General features: G+C 54.8%; 1 protein-coding gene across 1 annotated transcript in view; it reads left to right on the forward strand.

The window, feature by feature from the left end:
• LOC120397342 (1-phosphatidylinositol 4,5-bisphosphate phosphodiesterase gamma-1-like) overlaps nt 1–14,751 on the forward strand; it is a 54,684-nt gene extending 39,933 nt beyond the window's left edge. The window contains exons 5-13 of the mRNA XM_039523035.1: nt 2,359–2,508; nt 3,416–3,509; nt 3,908–3,955; nt 9,812–9,896; nt 10,989–11,069; nt 11,505–11,539; nt 12,922–12,994; nt 13,685–13,714; nt 14,569–14,751. Of these exons, the coding sequence (XP_039378969.1) occupies nt 2,359–2,508; nt 3,416–3,509; nt 3,908–3,955; nt 9,812–9,896; nt 10,989–11,069; nt 11,505–11,539; nt 12,922–12,994; nt 13,685–13,714; nt 14,569–14,751 (779 nt within the window). The remainder of the gene's footprint in view (nt 1–2,358; nt 2,509–3,415; nt 3,510–3,907; nt 3,956–9,811; nt 9,897–10,988; nt 11,070–11,504; nt 11,540–12,921; nt 12,995–13,684; nt 13,715–14,568) is intronic.
• Nucleotides 14,752–17,749: the final 2,998 nt, after the last annotated feature.

Genomic DNA, 17,749 nt, shown 5'->3' on the forward strand with positions numbered 1-17,749 from the left:
TGACAGGCCCCTGGGACCCCTCGCCTATCCAACCGCCCCCTGCTCCCTGTCCCTTGACACCCCCCCCCGAACCTCCACCCCATTCAACCGTTCTCTGTCCCCTGACTGCCCCCCAGGACACCCTGCCCCTTATCCAACGCCCTGGGCCCGGCCCTGGCCCCCTTACCATGCCACTCAGAGCAGCATGTCTGGCAGCCGCACCACCCGGCCGGAGCCAGACACGCTGCCGCTCTGCTCGGCAGGAGTGCGCAATCCCGCCGCCCAGAGCGCTGCCCACGCAGCGGCGTCAGGGCCGCCGGGGGGGGGGGGGGGGCAAAGCAAGTGGGGCAATTTGCCCCGGGCCCTGCAGGGGCCCCCATGAGAGTTTTTCGAGGCCCCTGGAGCTTCTTCTGCTCCAGGTCTCCGTCGGCAATTCGGCGGTGGGGGGTCCCCGCCGCGGGTCTTTGGGGCACTTCGGTGGCGGGTCCCGGAGCAGAAGGACCCCCCACCGCTGAATTACCACCAAAGCGGGGGCCCCCCACCGCCGAAGACCACAGGCCCCCTGAATCCTCTGGGCAGCCCTGAGCGGCGTAGCTGCGGGGGAGGAGCCAGGGGCTCAGGGGCTGGGCAGGATGATCCCCCGGGCCGGATGTGGCCCATGGGCCATAGTTTGCCCACCTCTGGTCTACATGTTACATGACTCTAAAATGGTTTCCTGTACAAACACCCCACAATACCCATGAGAACCAGCTAGTGCTTAGCTTTGGCAGAGACCCCACAGTGACAGGACCCTTTGAGTGCAATATCGAGATGGGCAGGGCTCTGTCACACACCCATGGGCTCCTCCATGGCAGAGACAAGTCTGCCTGCCATGCAGCTTCACCAGCAATGACGCTGGTTGATCTGCAAGCTCCATTCTTGTGGCTTCCGCCATTCGAGAATCCCACCATGCAGGAGAGGCCGGTCATACACAGTGGCTTAGCTGTTAAAAATACACATCTGGAGGACAGTGACATGTCCTCTCTCGCCGAATGAAAGGCAGCCTCGTGCAGCAGGGCACCGCTTAACTCCTTCTCCAGCCCTAACGGGGTATGGACTTAAGCAAGACTTAACTAGGCTTTGTTCTGGGCCCCCGCCCAAGGGTGAAATTCCCCCTCAGTCTTTACTCAGGCAAAACTCCCACAGCCCTCAGAGAGAGCTTTGCCGAAATAAAGTTACCAGGCCTTTGCCCAGCACGCTTTAAAATAACTTTCTAGTCTTTGAATTGCAGCCCCGTTGCAAACATGAAGCCATTTTACTGCTGGTTTGTTGTAAGGTTGCATCTGAGTGCTGGGCCGTGCCCTCTGCTCTCTCGTTAGTTTACATTCACAGTTACGATGCCTAGGCTTGGCAGAATTCGATGTTTTAATATGTACTTTTGATGGATAATATTCATTTTTAAGCATTTAAAAAATGTTTATCAATTTAATTTTTTACAACGACAAAAAGGAAGGGTTTTTAAGCATTGTTTTAGGTGTATCGATATACCTTTTCACAGTGGGGGAAATTATCGGGATGGGTCAGACAATAGCGGAGGTCAGACAATAATTAGTTCATGACTGAGATTCAAAAAGTTAAAGTTGTACAATCGTTCACACACAAACTGGCTGCGTTACGTCAAAGCATACCAAGCAAATCCCCTAAAAGCAAACTCTTAATAAGTTCTCAAGCAGCATTTTTCCTACTTTGCCTAGCTGTCAATTTCAGCTATTATCAGTGGAAAGATTTGTTGTTGGTTTGTTTGTGTGCAGGGAAATCAACATTCACCAGTAAAACCAGAATCCTTCCAAGGCTCACAATACATAAGCGATGCTGCAGAGCTCCACTGCAGACCTACTTGCACAGCTGACCCACAAGGAAAACCTCTATCTTACAGAAAGTGGTCATGCTCCGACAGGCTTCCCTCTGGGATGGCATAGACCCCAAAGTCCCAGTGACATGCTAGGGGGCACTGTGCAGATAAACTTGCAGTCCTGGCTGCTTGGGGTTATAACCGATCACATGGCACTTTTCACAAGAGTAGAAATGGTATCCCTGACTGGATGCATTCTGCCTCCCCAAATTCCTCCCAAGCGTTTGGTTGGAAACATGATTCTTCCTCACTTCCTGTCTGAAGCTGCTGCATGCAGTTAAGCAGCTGTGTTCCACCCCAGAGGTGACTGCATTTCAGTGAGGCCTGAAGTTATTTTCATGCACACAATCCAGCTAAAAGGTACTGTCGGAATATGTCATTATTAATTACTACACTGCATGACAGCAGCCAAGGCTCTGGGCATGGAAGAGTTAAAATGAGGACTGGCTTCTGGGAAAGGGTCACGTGTCCCTCTCTTTCTTCTCTAGTTGACATTCGGGAGATAAAAGAGATCCGCCCAGGGAAGAATTCCCGGGATTTTGAACGATATCCAGAAGATGCTCGGAAACTGGACTCCACCATGTGTTTCATCATCCTGTATGGACAGGATTTCAGGCTCCGGACACTCAGTGTTGCTGGTCAGTACTGGGTGACAGAGGGTGACGACAGGCGGGGAGGGTCTAATCTTGATTCTTTCCCTCCTCCACTTCTTCCTAGGGCCATTAGGGTTTCATGGATGAGGTGGCCTCACTAACTTTCCCACCCACCCTAGCTATGTCCTGGTTTAAGGGAGAGGGTGGGAATCAGCTGTGGTGGAAAACAGGACGTGGACACACGAGCTGGAGAAGAGGGCCATGGAACCTCTTAGCAGGGACATGACAGGTCAGGTTGTCACCATCTCCCCCCAATAGTCCCTTCTCCCAGCATCCCTCCTCCCTGACAAGCACCCCCACCCAGACGTGATGGCCATCCCTGATGGAATGCCACAGTCTGGGTGAATTTGGCCCATTGGCACAGGCGCCAACTCTGGGGGGTGCTCTGGGACTCTAAACACCCATGGGAAAAAAATAATGGGTGCTCAGCACCCACCAGCCCCAACTGTTTGGGAGGCGCTAGGGGGAGGGCGGAAAGCAGCAAGAGGCCGGTGGGCGAGGGACCTGGGGGAGGGGGCGGAGTGGGGGCAGGACGAGGCGGAGTGAGGGTGGGGCCTCGGGGAGAGGGCAGAGAGGGGGTGGGGCCTCGGGGCAGCATGGGGGTGGAGCACCCACCATGAAAAATAAAAGTCGGCACCTGTAGGGGTTAGCCAGTTGGCTAAGGGTGCTCTTATCTGTACGAAGAAGGGCATCATCTCGGTGCATCGTCTAACCTCAGCTAGAGATGAGGAGCAGCCAGATCCCTCAGTCTCAGTAGCCCTGAGCTGTGGGGAGAGGTCAGCCCCGGAGCAGACCATTGCAGCCCAGCTACGTTTCTCATGTAAGTGCGGAGAGGGAACGTCCCTTAGCCCCGCTCTTCCCACGGCTGGACTCTGCTCTCCTCCCTCCTCAGCCTTCTGTGAGGAAGACGTCAACGTGTGGATGACGGGCCTGAACTGGCTGGTGACGGACACTCAGAAAGCCCAGACGCCGCTGCAGGTTGAAAGGTATGGGCAGGGAGCTGGGCTGTTCGGGGGCTGGGGACCCCTCTGCCCCATCACTCCAGAGCAGGGCTGGGTGGGCCAGGAGAGCCGAGCCACCCCTGGGCACTGCAGAGTGAGGTGGGACCAGGAGAAGTGAAGGGCAGACAGGATCGCTAGTTTGGTTTTCCTTCGTCCCCATTTTGGGGTGGCCAGTAATCCTGGAGAGCACCGATTGATTGCGGGCCCCAGAGCTGGCTGGGGTGCTGATGAGGGGATGAAATGCCTTCCTGAGGTGTAATCTCCTCCTGAAGAGGCTGGACCCCATCACCCCAGCATGTGTGATAACTGCACCGCGCTCCTAGCTATGTCGCTGCTGGGACCCCTCGGCTCCAGGCTGATCCACTTCTCAATCCTCTCACTAGGTGGCTGCGGAAACAGTTTGACTTGATGGACAGGACGAGAGAAGGCAGGTGAGTGAGGCGGGCAGGCAGAGACGAAAGGAGGGTTGATGACCCTCGGCGTTTTCATCCTAGCAGGTGTCACTGCAGAGACTATCTGCCCTCGCTCAGCTTTGCCACACTTCCTGTGGCAGCCACTGGAGGCGGTCTGCACAGGATGTGGGGAACTGGCCTGATAGAGCCTGAGGCTGGTAAACCCCCTTTGGGCGCTGAGAAATGCTTGAGCTGTTCAGAGGATGGGAAGAGGAGACAAACATTTCATGGTGGCTGGGGAAATGAGACCTTGCCCAGCCTTCCAGCTGTCTGCCACCACACAGCCCTGCCGCTCCTTCCCCATCACCCTGTCCCCGCAGACTGGCAGATAAAGCAGCGACAGCCCTGATCCTGCAGCCCTTGTGCTGTCCGACCTCCCACGGGCTTGACTGGGAGCTTGGAGCATGTGAAGGCAGCGGGATGAGGGCTGGTTGTTAGGCAGGCTCAGGTTCTAAGATATTGTGGCTTTAAGCAGGGGGAAAATTTGATCCCATTGTCAGAGCCGCGGCTAGGGCCAGGATCCCACTGCAACAGGCTCTCAAGGAATCTGGAGCCAAACAGGACTGAACGGAGAAGGTGGAAATCAGACAGTGTCTCTTTGAGAAGCTGTGCGGAGTTGGGGGGGGAGGAGGAAAGAAAACTGGATTTAACATTTTTTGTTTAATCAGCATTTTGGTTCCTTTCTGTCCAGCTAGCTAATGAGGCACGGCTGCTGGGGTGGGGCCCAGCAGCCGCCAAGGATGAGCTCTTGGCCCTGCCGTATGCCAGCTCTGTGTAAACAGGACATCGGACAGGAACTGAGGGGTTCCATCCAGGAAGAGGAGGGGGCCTGGGCAGGAAATGATGGGAGATGGGACAGGAAGTGGGGCTAGTGTGGAAGGAGCAATCGGCTTTACAAAAACATGGGTGTGTCCCCTGGGGCCCTGAGTGCTATATTCAAGTCTGAAACAGAAGCACAGTGAGGGAGAAAGGCCTTCTGGACTATCCCCAAGGGACGGCCCTGCGGGAGTCTCCAGGGACGCCTCTCTGCACCAGGCACTGGGCAGAATCCCACTGAGATGATTTGATTAGGCATGTTTTGTTATCCCGCTGCGATTGTCCTACAAAGCACTCTGGTACTCCAGCGATGGGCTTACACCGCAACCCAGCTTGACGGGGTGGAATTTGTACACCATTGCGGATTGCACAGCGTGATCAAAGTGCCAGATGAGAGCTGTATTAATAACACGGCAGGGATCCTGGGAGGCCTGCCGGGATGGTGCGCCGCTGAGTCTCTGAGACGCAGCAGGAGTCCCCCTGTGCTAGCCCCACCCTACACCGCTCGACGTTGCTTTCCCAAGCACAGCGCTCTGGCGCAGCTGCAGAGCCTGGCCGTGGAGCTGAAGGCAGTTGAAGCTGATCACGTTAAATTCAGTGAGGCCAGCTGAAGGAAAGCAAAGCAATGCTAACGGTCTGATCCTGAGCGGTGCTGAGCACCCGTATCCCGGTCAGTGATTGGTCTCTGAACTCTCAGAGCACCCACACCTCCGATCGGAGTCCCCGTGCGGGGATGGCACTCGGCACGTCTCAGGTTCAGGACCCACATCTCTGCAACTCGGCTGAGCTTTTCCTGCCTGCCTTCCTTCGCTGATGTCGCATACCAGTACCAGCCTTCCAGGGGCCGCTCCAAGTCACGGCTCGTGGCCCATCCAGCACGGAATCAAGTGACGTGGTTCTTGGCATCTCAGGCCCGGTCTACTTGGAAAAGTTTGGCTGGCCTAGCTCTCTTAATGAGAAGTGTGAAAAAATCACACCCCTAACTGCCACAGCTGCAGCAACAACAGCCCCAGTGTAGACACAATTATATCCACAAAAAAGAATCCCTTTGCTGGGACAGGTTATTTTGTTCAGGGATCTGGGATAATCTCTACTGGGAAGAAGTCTTTGCTGTTATAAGTTGCGTCTGCACTAGGATGGTTTGCTGGTGTAGCTATACCAGGAAACCCTTTCTGGTGTAGATCAGAGCACATGCTACTAAACTGCACCCAGGGCCTTCCCTCAAATCCCAGAGAACACACTGAGCAGCTGTAGACTAGGTTAGCAAGTGCAGACGGGGAGAGGGGAGCAGGAGTGGAATAGAACATGCTGCCACCTGCTGTCTGATTTGGGTAACTAGATTCAAGCCAAACCCTAGGGCTGGGCATTTGGGTTCTGCTGAAACCCAAATAGCTTGGTGGCTGCCCGAGTGTTGATGATGATATTTAGTGAGTTTAACGCCCCGAGGACTGTTTACTGGGCCAGATTAACCCAGGGCCTGGTCTGTTCACTGGATTTCCAACATTTAGGGATGGGAATCAGGCGTAAACATCAGCTCTTGCAATCATTCAGCCCCTAACTAGACCCCAGAGGCACGACCGAATGCCAGTGAAGAACAAACACAATAGCATGCTAGATTCTGCACACCTCTTCCAAGCCGAATCCCCAGCAAGGTCTGGGATTGGAAGGACTGGCGGGCCGACTTCCCTTCGTGTTCTGCAAACAAATACACACCGCACACGTAACCATGAGGGTGGGACTGTATGAAGTCAGTGGAGCTGCCTTGATTTACACCGGCTGGGGATCTGGCCCCACCATCACCAAAGGTTTGCTGACGTGGGGTTCTTTTGCTGAAGTCACATACAGGTTAATCTTTCAGAGAAGGGCACTCTCATGGCATGATGTCATGGTGGGCGTCTGCTATAGACCACCAGACCAGGAGGATGAGGTGGACGAGGCTTTCAGATCACAGGCCCTGGTTCTCCTGGGGGACTTCAATTACCCTGACAACTGCTGGGAGAGCAATACAGCAGTGAACAGACAATCCAGGAAGTTTTTGGAGAGTGTTGGGGACAACTTCCTGGTGCAAGTGCTGGAGGGACCAACTAGGGGCCATGCTCCTCTTGACCTGCTGCTCACAAACAGGGGAGAATTGGTAGGGGAAGTAGAAGTGAGTGGCAACCTGGGCAGCAGTGACCATGAGATGGTTGAGTTCCAGCTCCTGAGAAAAGGAATAAAGGAGAGCAGCAGAATATGGACTCTGCACTTCAGAAAAGTAGACTTTGACTCCCTCAGGGAACTGATGGGCAGGATCCCTTGGGAGGCTAATATGAGGGGGAAAGGAGTCCAGGAGAGCTGGCTGAGCAGCACAGTATTGGGAGGTGGTGAGCAGCTCTCTGTGGAGAAAGAACAGGTTAAGGACTATTTAGAAATGCTGGACATACACAAATCCATGGAACTGGATGCACTGCGTCCGAGGGTGCTGAGGAGTTGACTGATGTGATTGCAGAGCCCTTGGCCATTATCTTTGAAAACTCGTGGCGATTGGGAGGTCCCAGACAATTGGAAAAAGGCAAATATAGTGCCCATCTTTAAAAAAGGGAAGAAGGAGAACCCAGGGAACTACAGACTGGTCAGCCTCACTGCAGTCCCTGGAAAAAATCATGGAGCAGGTCCTCAAGGAATCCATTTTGAAGCACTTGGAGTAGAGGAAGGTGATGAGGAACAGTCAACATGGATTCACCAAGGGCAAGTCATGCCTGACCAACCTGATTGCCTTCTATGATGAGATAACTGGCTCTGTGGCTATGGGAAAGTGGTGGATGTGATATATCTTGACTTTAGCAAAGCTTTTGATATGGCCTCCCACAGTATTCTTGCCAGCAAGTAAAAAAGGTATGGATTGGATGAATGGACAGAAAGCTGGCTAGATCATTGGGTAGTGATCAATGGCTCCATGTCTAGTTGGCAGCTGGTATCAAGTGGAGTGCCCCTGTGGTTGGTCCTAGATACATTGAGATATACCTATCTCATAGAGCTTGAAGGGACCTTGAAGGTCATTGAGTCCAGCCCCTGCCTTCACTAGCAGGACTAAGTACTCATTTTGCCCCAGATCCCTAAGTGGCCCCTCAAGGACTGAACTCACAACCCTGGGTTTAGCAGGCCAATGCTTAAACTACTGAGCTATCCCTCCCCCCTATATTTTGTTCAACATCTTTATTAATGATCTGGACAATGGGATAGATTGCACCCTCAGCAAGTTCACAGATGACACTAAGCTGTGGGGAGAGGTAGATATGCTGGAGGGTAGGGATAGGATACAGAGTAACCTAGACAAATTGGAGGATTGGGCCAAAAGAAATCTGATTAGGTTCAACAAGAACAAGTGCTGAGTCCTGCACTTAGGACTGAAGAATCCCATGCACTGCTACAGGCTGGGGACCAACTGGCTAAGCAGCAGTTCTGCAGCAAAGGACCTGAAGATTACAGTGGATGAGAAGCTGGATATGAGTCAGCAGTGTGCCCTTGTTGCCAAGAAAGCTAACAGCATATTGGGCTGCATTAGTAGGAGCATTGCCAGCAGATCGAGGAAGTGATTATTCCCCTCTATTCGGCACTGGTGAGGCCACATCTGGAGTACTGTGTCCAGTTTTGGTCCCCCCACTACAGAAGGGATGAGGACAAATTGGAGAGAGTCCAGCGGAGGGCAACAAAAATGATCGGGGGCTGGGGCACATGACTTACGACGAGAGGCTGAGGGCACTGGGGTTATTTAGTCTGCAGAAGAGAAGAGTGAGCGGGGTTTTGATAGCAGCCTTCAACTACCTGAAGGCGTTCCAAAGAGGATGGTGCTCGGCTGTTCTCAGTAGTGGGAGATGACAGAACAAGGAGTAATGGTCTCAGCTTGCAGTGGGGGAGGTCTAGGCTGGATATTAAGAAAAACTGTTTCACTAGGAGGGTGGTGAAACACTGGAATGGGTTACCTAGGGTGGTGGTGGAATCTCCATTCTTAGAGGTTTTTAAGGCCCGACTTGACAAAGTCCTGGCTGGGATGATTTAGTTGGGGTTGGTCCTGCTTTGAGCAGGGGGTTAGACTAGATCCCCCTGAGGTCTCTTCCAACCCTAATCTTCTATGATTCTGTGGCTACAGTCCTCACGGCAAGTACGCAGCAAGGACCCCTCTGGCTGCTGGTATTTTTAAGAGGACTATGCAAAATAACTGTGTGGCCCAAAAATCAGACAGAGGTTGAATGTCTTCCCAACTGGTCCGTCCGCCAGACCTGCTTTCCAGGTATCAGTCTTAGTTCTCAGGTTTCTGAACTGCTCTCCTCTCCGTCCCCAGTAGATGGTGTCATTCTAGTACAAATACCTCTTAGTCCCGCCTTCGTAGGAGGAGATTAAGTAACTCAGATTTTAAAATGAGCAATGGGAGATCCTAGGTTTGCTCAGACCAGTCTGTCTGACCTGGGCGTTCCCAGTGCCTAGAACTTCACCTCTTACAGTGGCTCACCTTTGTTTATTTGGAATAAACGAACTATCCCTGAACGCAATATCTGCTCTGCACGTGTTCAGCTAGCTCAGGAACAAACCCTGTTCCGTACCAGCCAGGCTAAGTGACACGAGCTGCAGCCACTCAAACCACACCATTTCCGTGTGTCCACACTAGGGAGTTGCACAGACAGAAGTGATTCGATTTTGGAACCTCCTGAGGGCGAGCTCAGTCTGGAGGCCAGCCCCTGTTCAGTGAACTGAGAGTTCAGTTCCCTGGGGGAGACACAGGTTGAATGAACCACCTATGGGGCTCCAGCGAATGCCTGGCAGCTCTGGAGCCATGGGGGCTGGAGTGCCTGCCCCTGACCTCTTCTTTCTCATGGAAACAGGCCCTTGCTCTCCTGAAGATTCATCTGGGAGAAGGGCGAGAGTGAAATTGCTCAAGGCCCCAAGCCCATGGGGCCAGCTGGAGGCCCTGAGCCTGCATGAGAGGCAGGGCTCCCACATGTCCCGCTCTGAGGCCTGGCTCCTGCTTTGTGTGTCTTGCAGTATCACGGTGAAGGATCTGAAGGCCATGCTGCCCCAGGTGAACTACCGGGTGCCCAATATGAGGTTCCTGCGGGACAAGCTTGTGGTAAGAACACTCCCGCGGTCTCCTCCTCCCCCCCTTTATCTCTCCTTTTCTGACCCATCCTTTATAGACAAGGCCTCTAGAATGGGATGGGGGGGAAGCCAGTAGAGATTTGTAGAACCAACCAGAACCAACTCTGAAGTCCTATAGAATCGACCCTTCCTGTGGGGAGGGAGGTGTTGAGCTGCCCTATAGAATTGAACAGGGACTTCCCCCAGCTATAGAATTCTATAGGATGGGCAGTGAAGCCAAGAGAAAGGGTCTCCTGCTCCATTCAGTCCCATTGGCTTTTCCTCTAAGGGTTATCTCCTGCCCATTCCCGAGTCTCTGTTTGCCAGAAGCTGGGAATGGGCGACAGGGGATGGATCACTTGATGATTCCCTGTTCTGTTCATTCCCTCTGGGGCACCTGGCATTGGCCACTGTCAGAGACAGGACACTGGGCTAGATGGACCTTTGGTCTGACCCAGTGTGGCCATTCTTATGTTCTCTTATGTTCCCTTTCCTTTGCTATGTGTTTGAGGGGTGTCTTCAGTCAATTAACATTAACAGGCAGCTGATGCCGCCTGGGCAAGTGGTCTCTCTGGAAGCCCCTCTGCTCCTGGCCTGTACTGGATTATCTGTACCTTCCTCCTGCACTCCCTGTTACTAAGGGACAGTTACAGGAAAACACAGGATCGTAGTCCATTCCTAGAGCTGGCCAATCACATTTGCTGCTCATTCCCATCCAACGATTCCAACCTCCTCCAAATAATCCGGCCAGCCCATCTCTAGACATGAGGCAGGATTACAATATTGGCTCAGAATGTAGCACTGCATCCTGGGACCTGGAATCCCCAGGACTGCCCGGCCAGTTGCTGCAGGCCACATTGTAGATCTCCTGGGCTCCGCATGGCCCACGGACTTGACTCAAGCTGCCCCCAGCTGGAGCGGTACAGCATGGGAATCCCGCTGGAGCCAATGCTTTCCAGCCAGAGGCCTTTGTTCCCCATCTTCTGCACCAGGGCTTGAAGTCTTCCTAGATCCTTCAGCCCTGGGGTCTGCTGCCTCCCGTTCCATTCTCACCAGGTTCTGTCTCTCTCCTTCCTCCCGACAGGAAGTGGAAGCCAGGAGCGACATGGCCTTCACCCACTTCACTCACTTCTACAAAAATCTAATGTTCGATGCTCAGAAATCGGTAGAAGTTGGGGCCCTCGGTGACTCTGCCTAGCCTGGGGTGACCCTGCAGCTGGGCCCAGCCCCGGGATGGGAAAGGAAGGCCAGAGTGGGGTCATGGTGCTGCCACGTCACTATTAATGGACATTTCTCCAGCACTCTAAATGTACTTGGCATGCCACAGGAGAGCCCCAGAACTGGCTGAGTGGGGGGCTTTGTTGTAGGGACAGGAGATGGGGAAGACCATCTAGAGTGAGTCAGTGAGGGGAGGCTGCTGCCAGTGCAGCAGGTCCCAGGGGCAGCTCAGATTCCTGCCACAGGCCCTGAGATGCCTTGTGCCTGATGCTTTCCAAGACTCTAGACAAAGGCCCCCTGGGCCTCCTCCAGTCCCCATCCAGCCTGCAGGTGGCACCTTCTCCGCTGGCTAACCTGCCCGTGTCCCCCCTTTGCATTCCAGGTCATCGAGCAGCTGGAGCTCTCCTTCCCCTTGCGGTGAGTACCAAAGATCCCCCAGATCAGCCCGAGCGGGTGGGGCACCGGCCTGCTGGTCAGCCTGGCTCACTGTGTGTGTGTGAGAACGAGACTCAGAGCCAAGAGGTCTCTTCACAAGTCTGCTCCCACCGCGCACACAGAGGGGACCACTGGGCACCACACTCTGCTTGTCCCTGCTCCCAGAGATGGGGACAGTGAAGCTGAGCCCGGGACACAATGGGCTGGTACATGACTCTGACCCTATTAGATCCCCAAAGAACGGGCAGGACTCTACTCTCGGACACAGTGATTAAACCAGAATGACTCCAGGGCAATGACTGGGGTGCTCGGGTTAATGCTGTCACTGAGATCAGCGTCTGGGGAGGTAGCTGTGGGTCAAGACTCGGGCATGTCACCAGCACTGTGTGTGGGGAGCCCAGGGCTGGGGTACCGGGGGGCTGCGGGTTAGAACTGAGGGGCACTGGCAGAGCTGTGTGTGGGGAGCCCAGGGCTGGGATACCGGGGCTGGGTTAGAACTGAGGGGCACTGGCAGAGCTGTGTGGGTAGCCCAGGGCGGGGGTCCGGGGGGGCTGCGGGTTATAACTGAGGGGCACTGGCAGAGCTGTGTGTGGGGAGCCCAGGGCTGGGATACCGGGGGGGCTGCGGGTTAGAACTGAGGGGCACTGGCAGAGCTGTGTGTGGGAAGCCCAGGGCTGGGGTAGCAGGGGGGCTGCGGGTTAGAACTGAGGGGCACTGGCAGAGCTGTGTGTGGGGGCCCAGGGCTGGGGTAGCGGGGCTGCGGGTTAGTACTGAGGGGCACTGGCAGAGCTGTGTGGGGAGCCCAGGGCTGGGGTAGCAGGGGGGCTGCGGGTTAGAACTGAGGGGCACTGGCAGAGCTGTGTGTGGGGAGCCCAGGGCTGGGGTAGCGGGGGGGCTGCGGGTTAGAACTGAGGGGCACTGGCAGAGCTGTGTGTGGGGAGCCCAGGGCTGGGGTAACAGGGGGGCTGCAGGTTAGAACTGAGGGGCACTGGCAGAGCTGTGTGTGGGGAGCCCAGGGCTGGGGTAGTGGGGGGGGCTGCGGGTTAGAACTGAGGGGCACTGGCAGAGGTGTGTGGGGAGCCCAGAGCTGGGGTAGCAGGGGGGCTGCAGGTCGAGATTGAGGGGCATCAGCAGATCTGAGTCAGGGGAGCCCTGAGCTGGAGTAATAGGGGCAGGCGAGTGCAAGTCAGGTTCATTGGAAAAGCTGTGAGGATGTGGGGGAAGAGCTGGAATAGTGGAGGGACTAAGGGGACTAGGTATCTGTATGGGGGAGATACACTCAGTGCCTGACTCGTTTGGTGGGGGGAGACTGGCATATCCGGCTTGCACACCCTCCCATTGACCGGCTCCCTGCCCCTCCCCAGGAACGTTGACCGGGCGGAGCTGTGCCAGATTACACTGTACGACTTCCAGAAGTTCCTGCAGCACGACCAGAAGGTATCCGCTAAGGCGCACGTCCAATACCCTGTCATAGCTGAGGGACTGCGAGCCCTTCTGCCAGGCACCGCTTGGCATGCAGTGGATGATAGCAGAAATTCTCATGACTGCCGCTGGTCTGAGAGAGCGTCTGGCTACCTCAAAGCCAGCCCAGGCTGCTAGTAACCTAAAGTCATGCTCATCCAATGGCTGTCCAGCCGGTGGATCTCTCTCCTCTTCCCGATAGACCATGAGACCCAACACCACGGAAGCTGGCATCCTCTGCTGGCAGTCTCAGCAGAGAGGCCATGGGATAAAGGGGCCATGGTGGTCTCCCGGGAAGGGCAGCGTGTGCCCAGCTGTGGCAGAGAGAAAGCTACGATGGTGGGAAGCTGAAGCCTGACAAATTCAGACCAGAAAGAAGGTGCCTGTTTTTAACAGCAGGGTGATTAACCATCAGAACAGCTCATGCTGAGCTGCGAAGGAGAATCCATCACAGGCCTGGTCAGTCTGGAGGTACAGTGATGGGTGGGGGTGGGGAGTATATGCTCCCTGTGCATAGCTAGAGGTCGTGAGTCTCCTGGGCCCTGAGTCCAGTCAGCTTCCATCTGTCTGAAGGCTCTTGATCTTGCAGATATGAGATTCCCATCATGGTTTCACCTCCAAACCCGGTGCAGTTCCCCTAAAGCTGCACCTGCGCTCTCTGCCTAGGAGCCCTGGGCCATGACATCGGCAGTGGGAGTACATGTGTGGCTACCTCAGGGACCCCTTCAGTGACATGGCAGAACCCTTCTTCCAGCTGGATGAGGTAGGGAATATGTACCCTGGATCAGCCCATCCTCCTGCCTCAGCCATCTCCTTAGCAACTCCATGAGCTCTGCCCACCAGCGGAGCTCAGACTCCCACCTGGGGCGATAAAGTCTCTAGATTAGTTAGGGTTTGTTGAATTGGTGCACACGGATGTAGGTATATTTATAACAATGTACACTTCAGACTGGAGGTTAGGATGGGCCATGCCAGATCAGACCAGGGCTTATAGACTGCTGTCCCAGCCTCCATTGATGACCAATGCCTGAGGCTTAAAGGGCGCAATAAACCACCCATCTGGCTAGTGGACAGTGCTGCACATTTGAGGATTGATATTCCTTCCTGACCCTTCCAGGTGATTTCTGTGCCCTGAAGCATCAGAGTTTGAATTATCCTTGTTTAAGGCACAGCTACAGATTGGCTCCAAAATCCACCTCCATCAGGTGACTGTGTGCAGGTGCAGCAGTGAATTCCACAGGTGATTGCACTACATGTTAACTTATTTAGACAGGCCAGTTGTATTGAAAGAGAGAACCCTCCCCTCACATTTTGGAAAAGTCACATTCCAGACCCTGTGTCTGAAGCCCATCTCTAGCTGTACTCACTGGACTGTGTTCCTCAGCTCGTCCTCTGCTGCTGGCAGGTCTTCTCCACCAACTTCTCTCCTTTCCCAACTCCTGTTAGTGCTTTGGCCCCACACCCATCTCTCCCCTTTGCCTGGTGACCCTCGGTGTCCTGGAGCCTGACACGCCTTGTGTTGCTCTAACCAGCTTTCCTTCTGTCCTCAGTTTCTGGCGTACCTGTTCTCCAGGGAAAACATGGTCATGGACGCCTTAAGTACGAAATGGGTGGTCCCAGAGGAGATGAACTACCCGGCTGTCCCCACTACTGGATCTCTCCTCCCTGTCAATCCCGAAGAGCTTGGGGTCAGCCCACCGACAAAGGGCCCCCAGCATGGTGGGCGAAGATAAAGCGGCTGGGGGCTGGGGTATCATGGGGCTGAGCGGAGCAGGTGCCTCCCCACTGCAGCTCCTAGGTGGAGCCATTCTGCAGACTTGGGGGAGCCACTAGTCTGGTGTTTGAGCTCCGTGAAGGGCTCTGGCCTGCGATGCAATAGTGACCTGGGGAGAGAGGATTTCCCTTTAGCCTCCCCTGGGAGTTCTGCAGGATTGGGTCCCACTTCTCTGTCCATCTTAGGACATGGGATTCCTGGACATTTCCTTGTAAGCTTGAGGACTGGAAAACATGGGCCAAGTGTTCAGGCTGGGCTAAACTGCAGCAACTCCATTGGCTTCAATGGAGCTCTGCTCATTTGTCACCAGCCGGGGATCTGGCCCGTATTGACCAATAAAAAAAAAGAGCTCTGCCCATTTACACCAGCCGAGGATCTGGCCCCATTGACCCAATGCAGCTCTGCCCCATTTACACCAGCCGAGGGATCTGGCCCATTGATGCCAATGGGAGCTCTTCTGATTTACAACCAGCGGGGATCTGGCATCATGGATCAACGAGCTCTTCTGATTTACACCAACCCGGGGATCTGGTTGCTCCATTGACTCCAACGGAGCTCTGCTGATTTACAGCATCAGCTGGGCATCTGGCCCATTGACTCCAGTGGAACTCTGCTGATTTACACAGCCGGGAATTGTCCCATTGACTCCAATGGAGCGCTGCACCATTTACACTTCAGCCAGGGATCTGTCCCATTGACTCCAGTGGAGCTCTCTGCTGATTTGACACCAGCCAGGGATCTGGCCCATTGACTCCAATGGAGCTTCCCGCCCATTTACACCAGCCAGGATCTGGCCCAGCGGACCATTAATGGAGCTCTTCGCCCATTTACACACCAGCCGGGGATCTGGCCCATTGGCCCAATGGTGCTCTGCTGATTTACACCAGCTGAGGATCTGGCCTGCATTGTGACTCCAAACGGAGTTTCTGCCCATTTACACCAGCCGTGGATCTTGGCCCATTGGCTCCAGCGATGGAGCTCTGCCCCGACATTACACCAGCATGTGGCCTGGCCCATTGACACCAACTTGAGCTCTGCCCATTTGCCAGCAATGCAGCTCTGCCCAGTTACACCAGCCAGAGATCTGGCTCATTGACCTGTGGAGCTCTGCCCATTTACACTAACCCGGGAGATCTGGCTCGCCCATTTAGCATCCAATGGATTCGCCCATTGGTCTGGGCCGAGCTTCATTTACACCGTGCCAGGGATCTGGCCCATTGACTCCAAAATGGAGCTCTGCCCATTTACACTAGCTGGGGATCGGCCCATTGGCTCCAATGGGTCACGAGCTCATGTCGTATTTACACTTCAAATAGGGATCATTGTCCCATTGACCTAATGGAGCTCTGCCCATTTTACACCAGCTGGGGATCTGTCCCATTGAGCTCCAACGGAGCTTTTTGATTTACGACCAGCCAGGGATCTGGCCCAGCGTGACTTCCAACAGAGCTCTGCTGGCCATTTACACCAGCCGGGGATCTGGCCCAGCGTGACTAAACGGGCTCTGCTGATACTTACACCAGCGTTGGGATTCAGTCCATTGACTCCAATGGAGCTCTGCCCATTTACACACCAACTGGGATCTGGCCCATTGGCTCCAATGAGCTCTGCTGGGATTTACACCAGCTGTGGCCTGGCCCACTGTGGCTTTGGGCCTCGAGATGTGTCTCCACGAGCCCAGGCGGCACTGGCAGAGCAGGGGTTCCACGGGACGGCAGACACTGAGCATCTGATGGGCTCCAGGCCTTGGAGTTTCAGAGCGAGGTGCCCTTAGAGCAACAGCAAGGCCCTGCCTGCACTAAGCTCCCAGCGCATGGCAAGCAAACCAGGCAGCTCCCCACGCCGCCCTCTGGCTGGCACCAACTGCAGTGGCTGCTCCCTGAGATGGACTGAGGAGCCACATGATTTGCAATGCACCACTTCCTCCCAGCTCCTCCCCGGTCGCACCCCCAGGCCCTGCAGTCTGGCCCCACTCCAGGCGCGCTGCTGGTGATCCAGGAGGCCTCTCTGCTCTTTGCAGGTATCTGACTGGGGACTTTGAGTTCTTCAGTGAGTCCCTGCGCTGAAGCCTACGCCGCTGCCTCCCGGATGGCTGCCGCTGACAGAGCGTGAGTGAGCTGAACCTTGTCGGGAGCGAGCTGCTGTCGCGCGGCTGTGAGCTGGTCCACGACTGCATGAGCTGAGTAGCATGCCATGAGTAGCGCTCAGTGACTGGGAGGGGGCTGCCAAAGGGCAGCTTTGAGGAAATGGCACTGGTGCCACCCTCCCCCACAAGTTACCATTGCACTCCCAGCATCCTTTGAGGAATCTCTAAAACCAAGTTCCTGACCACTCCCAAAACTCCTCGGCACTTAGGACAAATGTGTGGGTCTGATTTCAGGGCCTCGGCCGCATCCTGTGAGGGGTAGTTCCTTTAAATTGCCCCACTTTTTCTGTCTTACACTTCGGAGTCAAACCTGAGCTGCCCACGTCTCACCCCAGATGTGGCTACAGCAATTCTTGGTGAGAATCGTTCTGGGTCCTTCCGGTGCCCTGGAAACATGAGATGTTATGCTTGCTGATCACGTTGTCCTCTGGGGCTAACCTGGGAGAATTAAACCACCAGATGCAGAATCACCAGCTGAGGTGTCTTCTGGCCTGTGCTGTGCAGGAGTGTCATACCAGATGCAGAGTACTCAATGGTCCCTCCTTCAGGCCTTGGGATTCACGTACCCAATGGAACTCAGCTGGAGGACTGATTCAGTCCCACCGTGGTGAACCTCTCCCTGCGATCTTGCCGTCCCTTCATATCAATGGCAGGCAGACCCCTCATCCCAACCCCACAGCCTCTTTCTCACTAGCCTTCCAGTCCCATTTGACTCCTGTTAACTGAGATAACAGCATGTGCTGTTATCTACAGGCGTCTCAGAGGTGAATGCCAGCAAAGCTTTCTACCCCCTTTGTCCCCTGAAGTGCTC

The sequence above is a fragment of the Mauremys reevesii genome, linkage group 2, assembly GCF_016161935.1.
Source record: "Mauremys reevesii isolate NIE-2019 linkage group 2, ASM1616193v1, whole genome shotgun sequence".
Lineage (NCBI taxonomy): Eukaryota > Metazoa > Chordata > Testudines > Geoemydidae > Mauremys > Mauremys reevesii.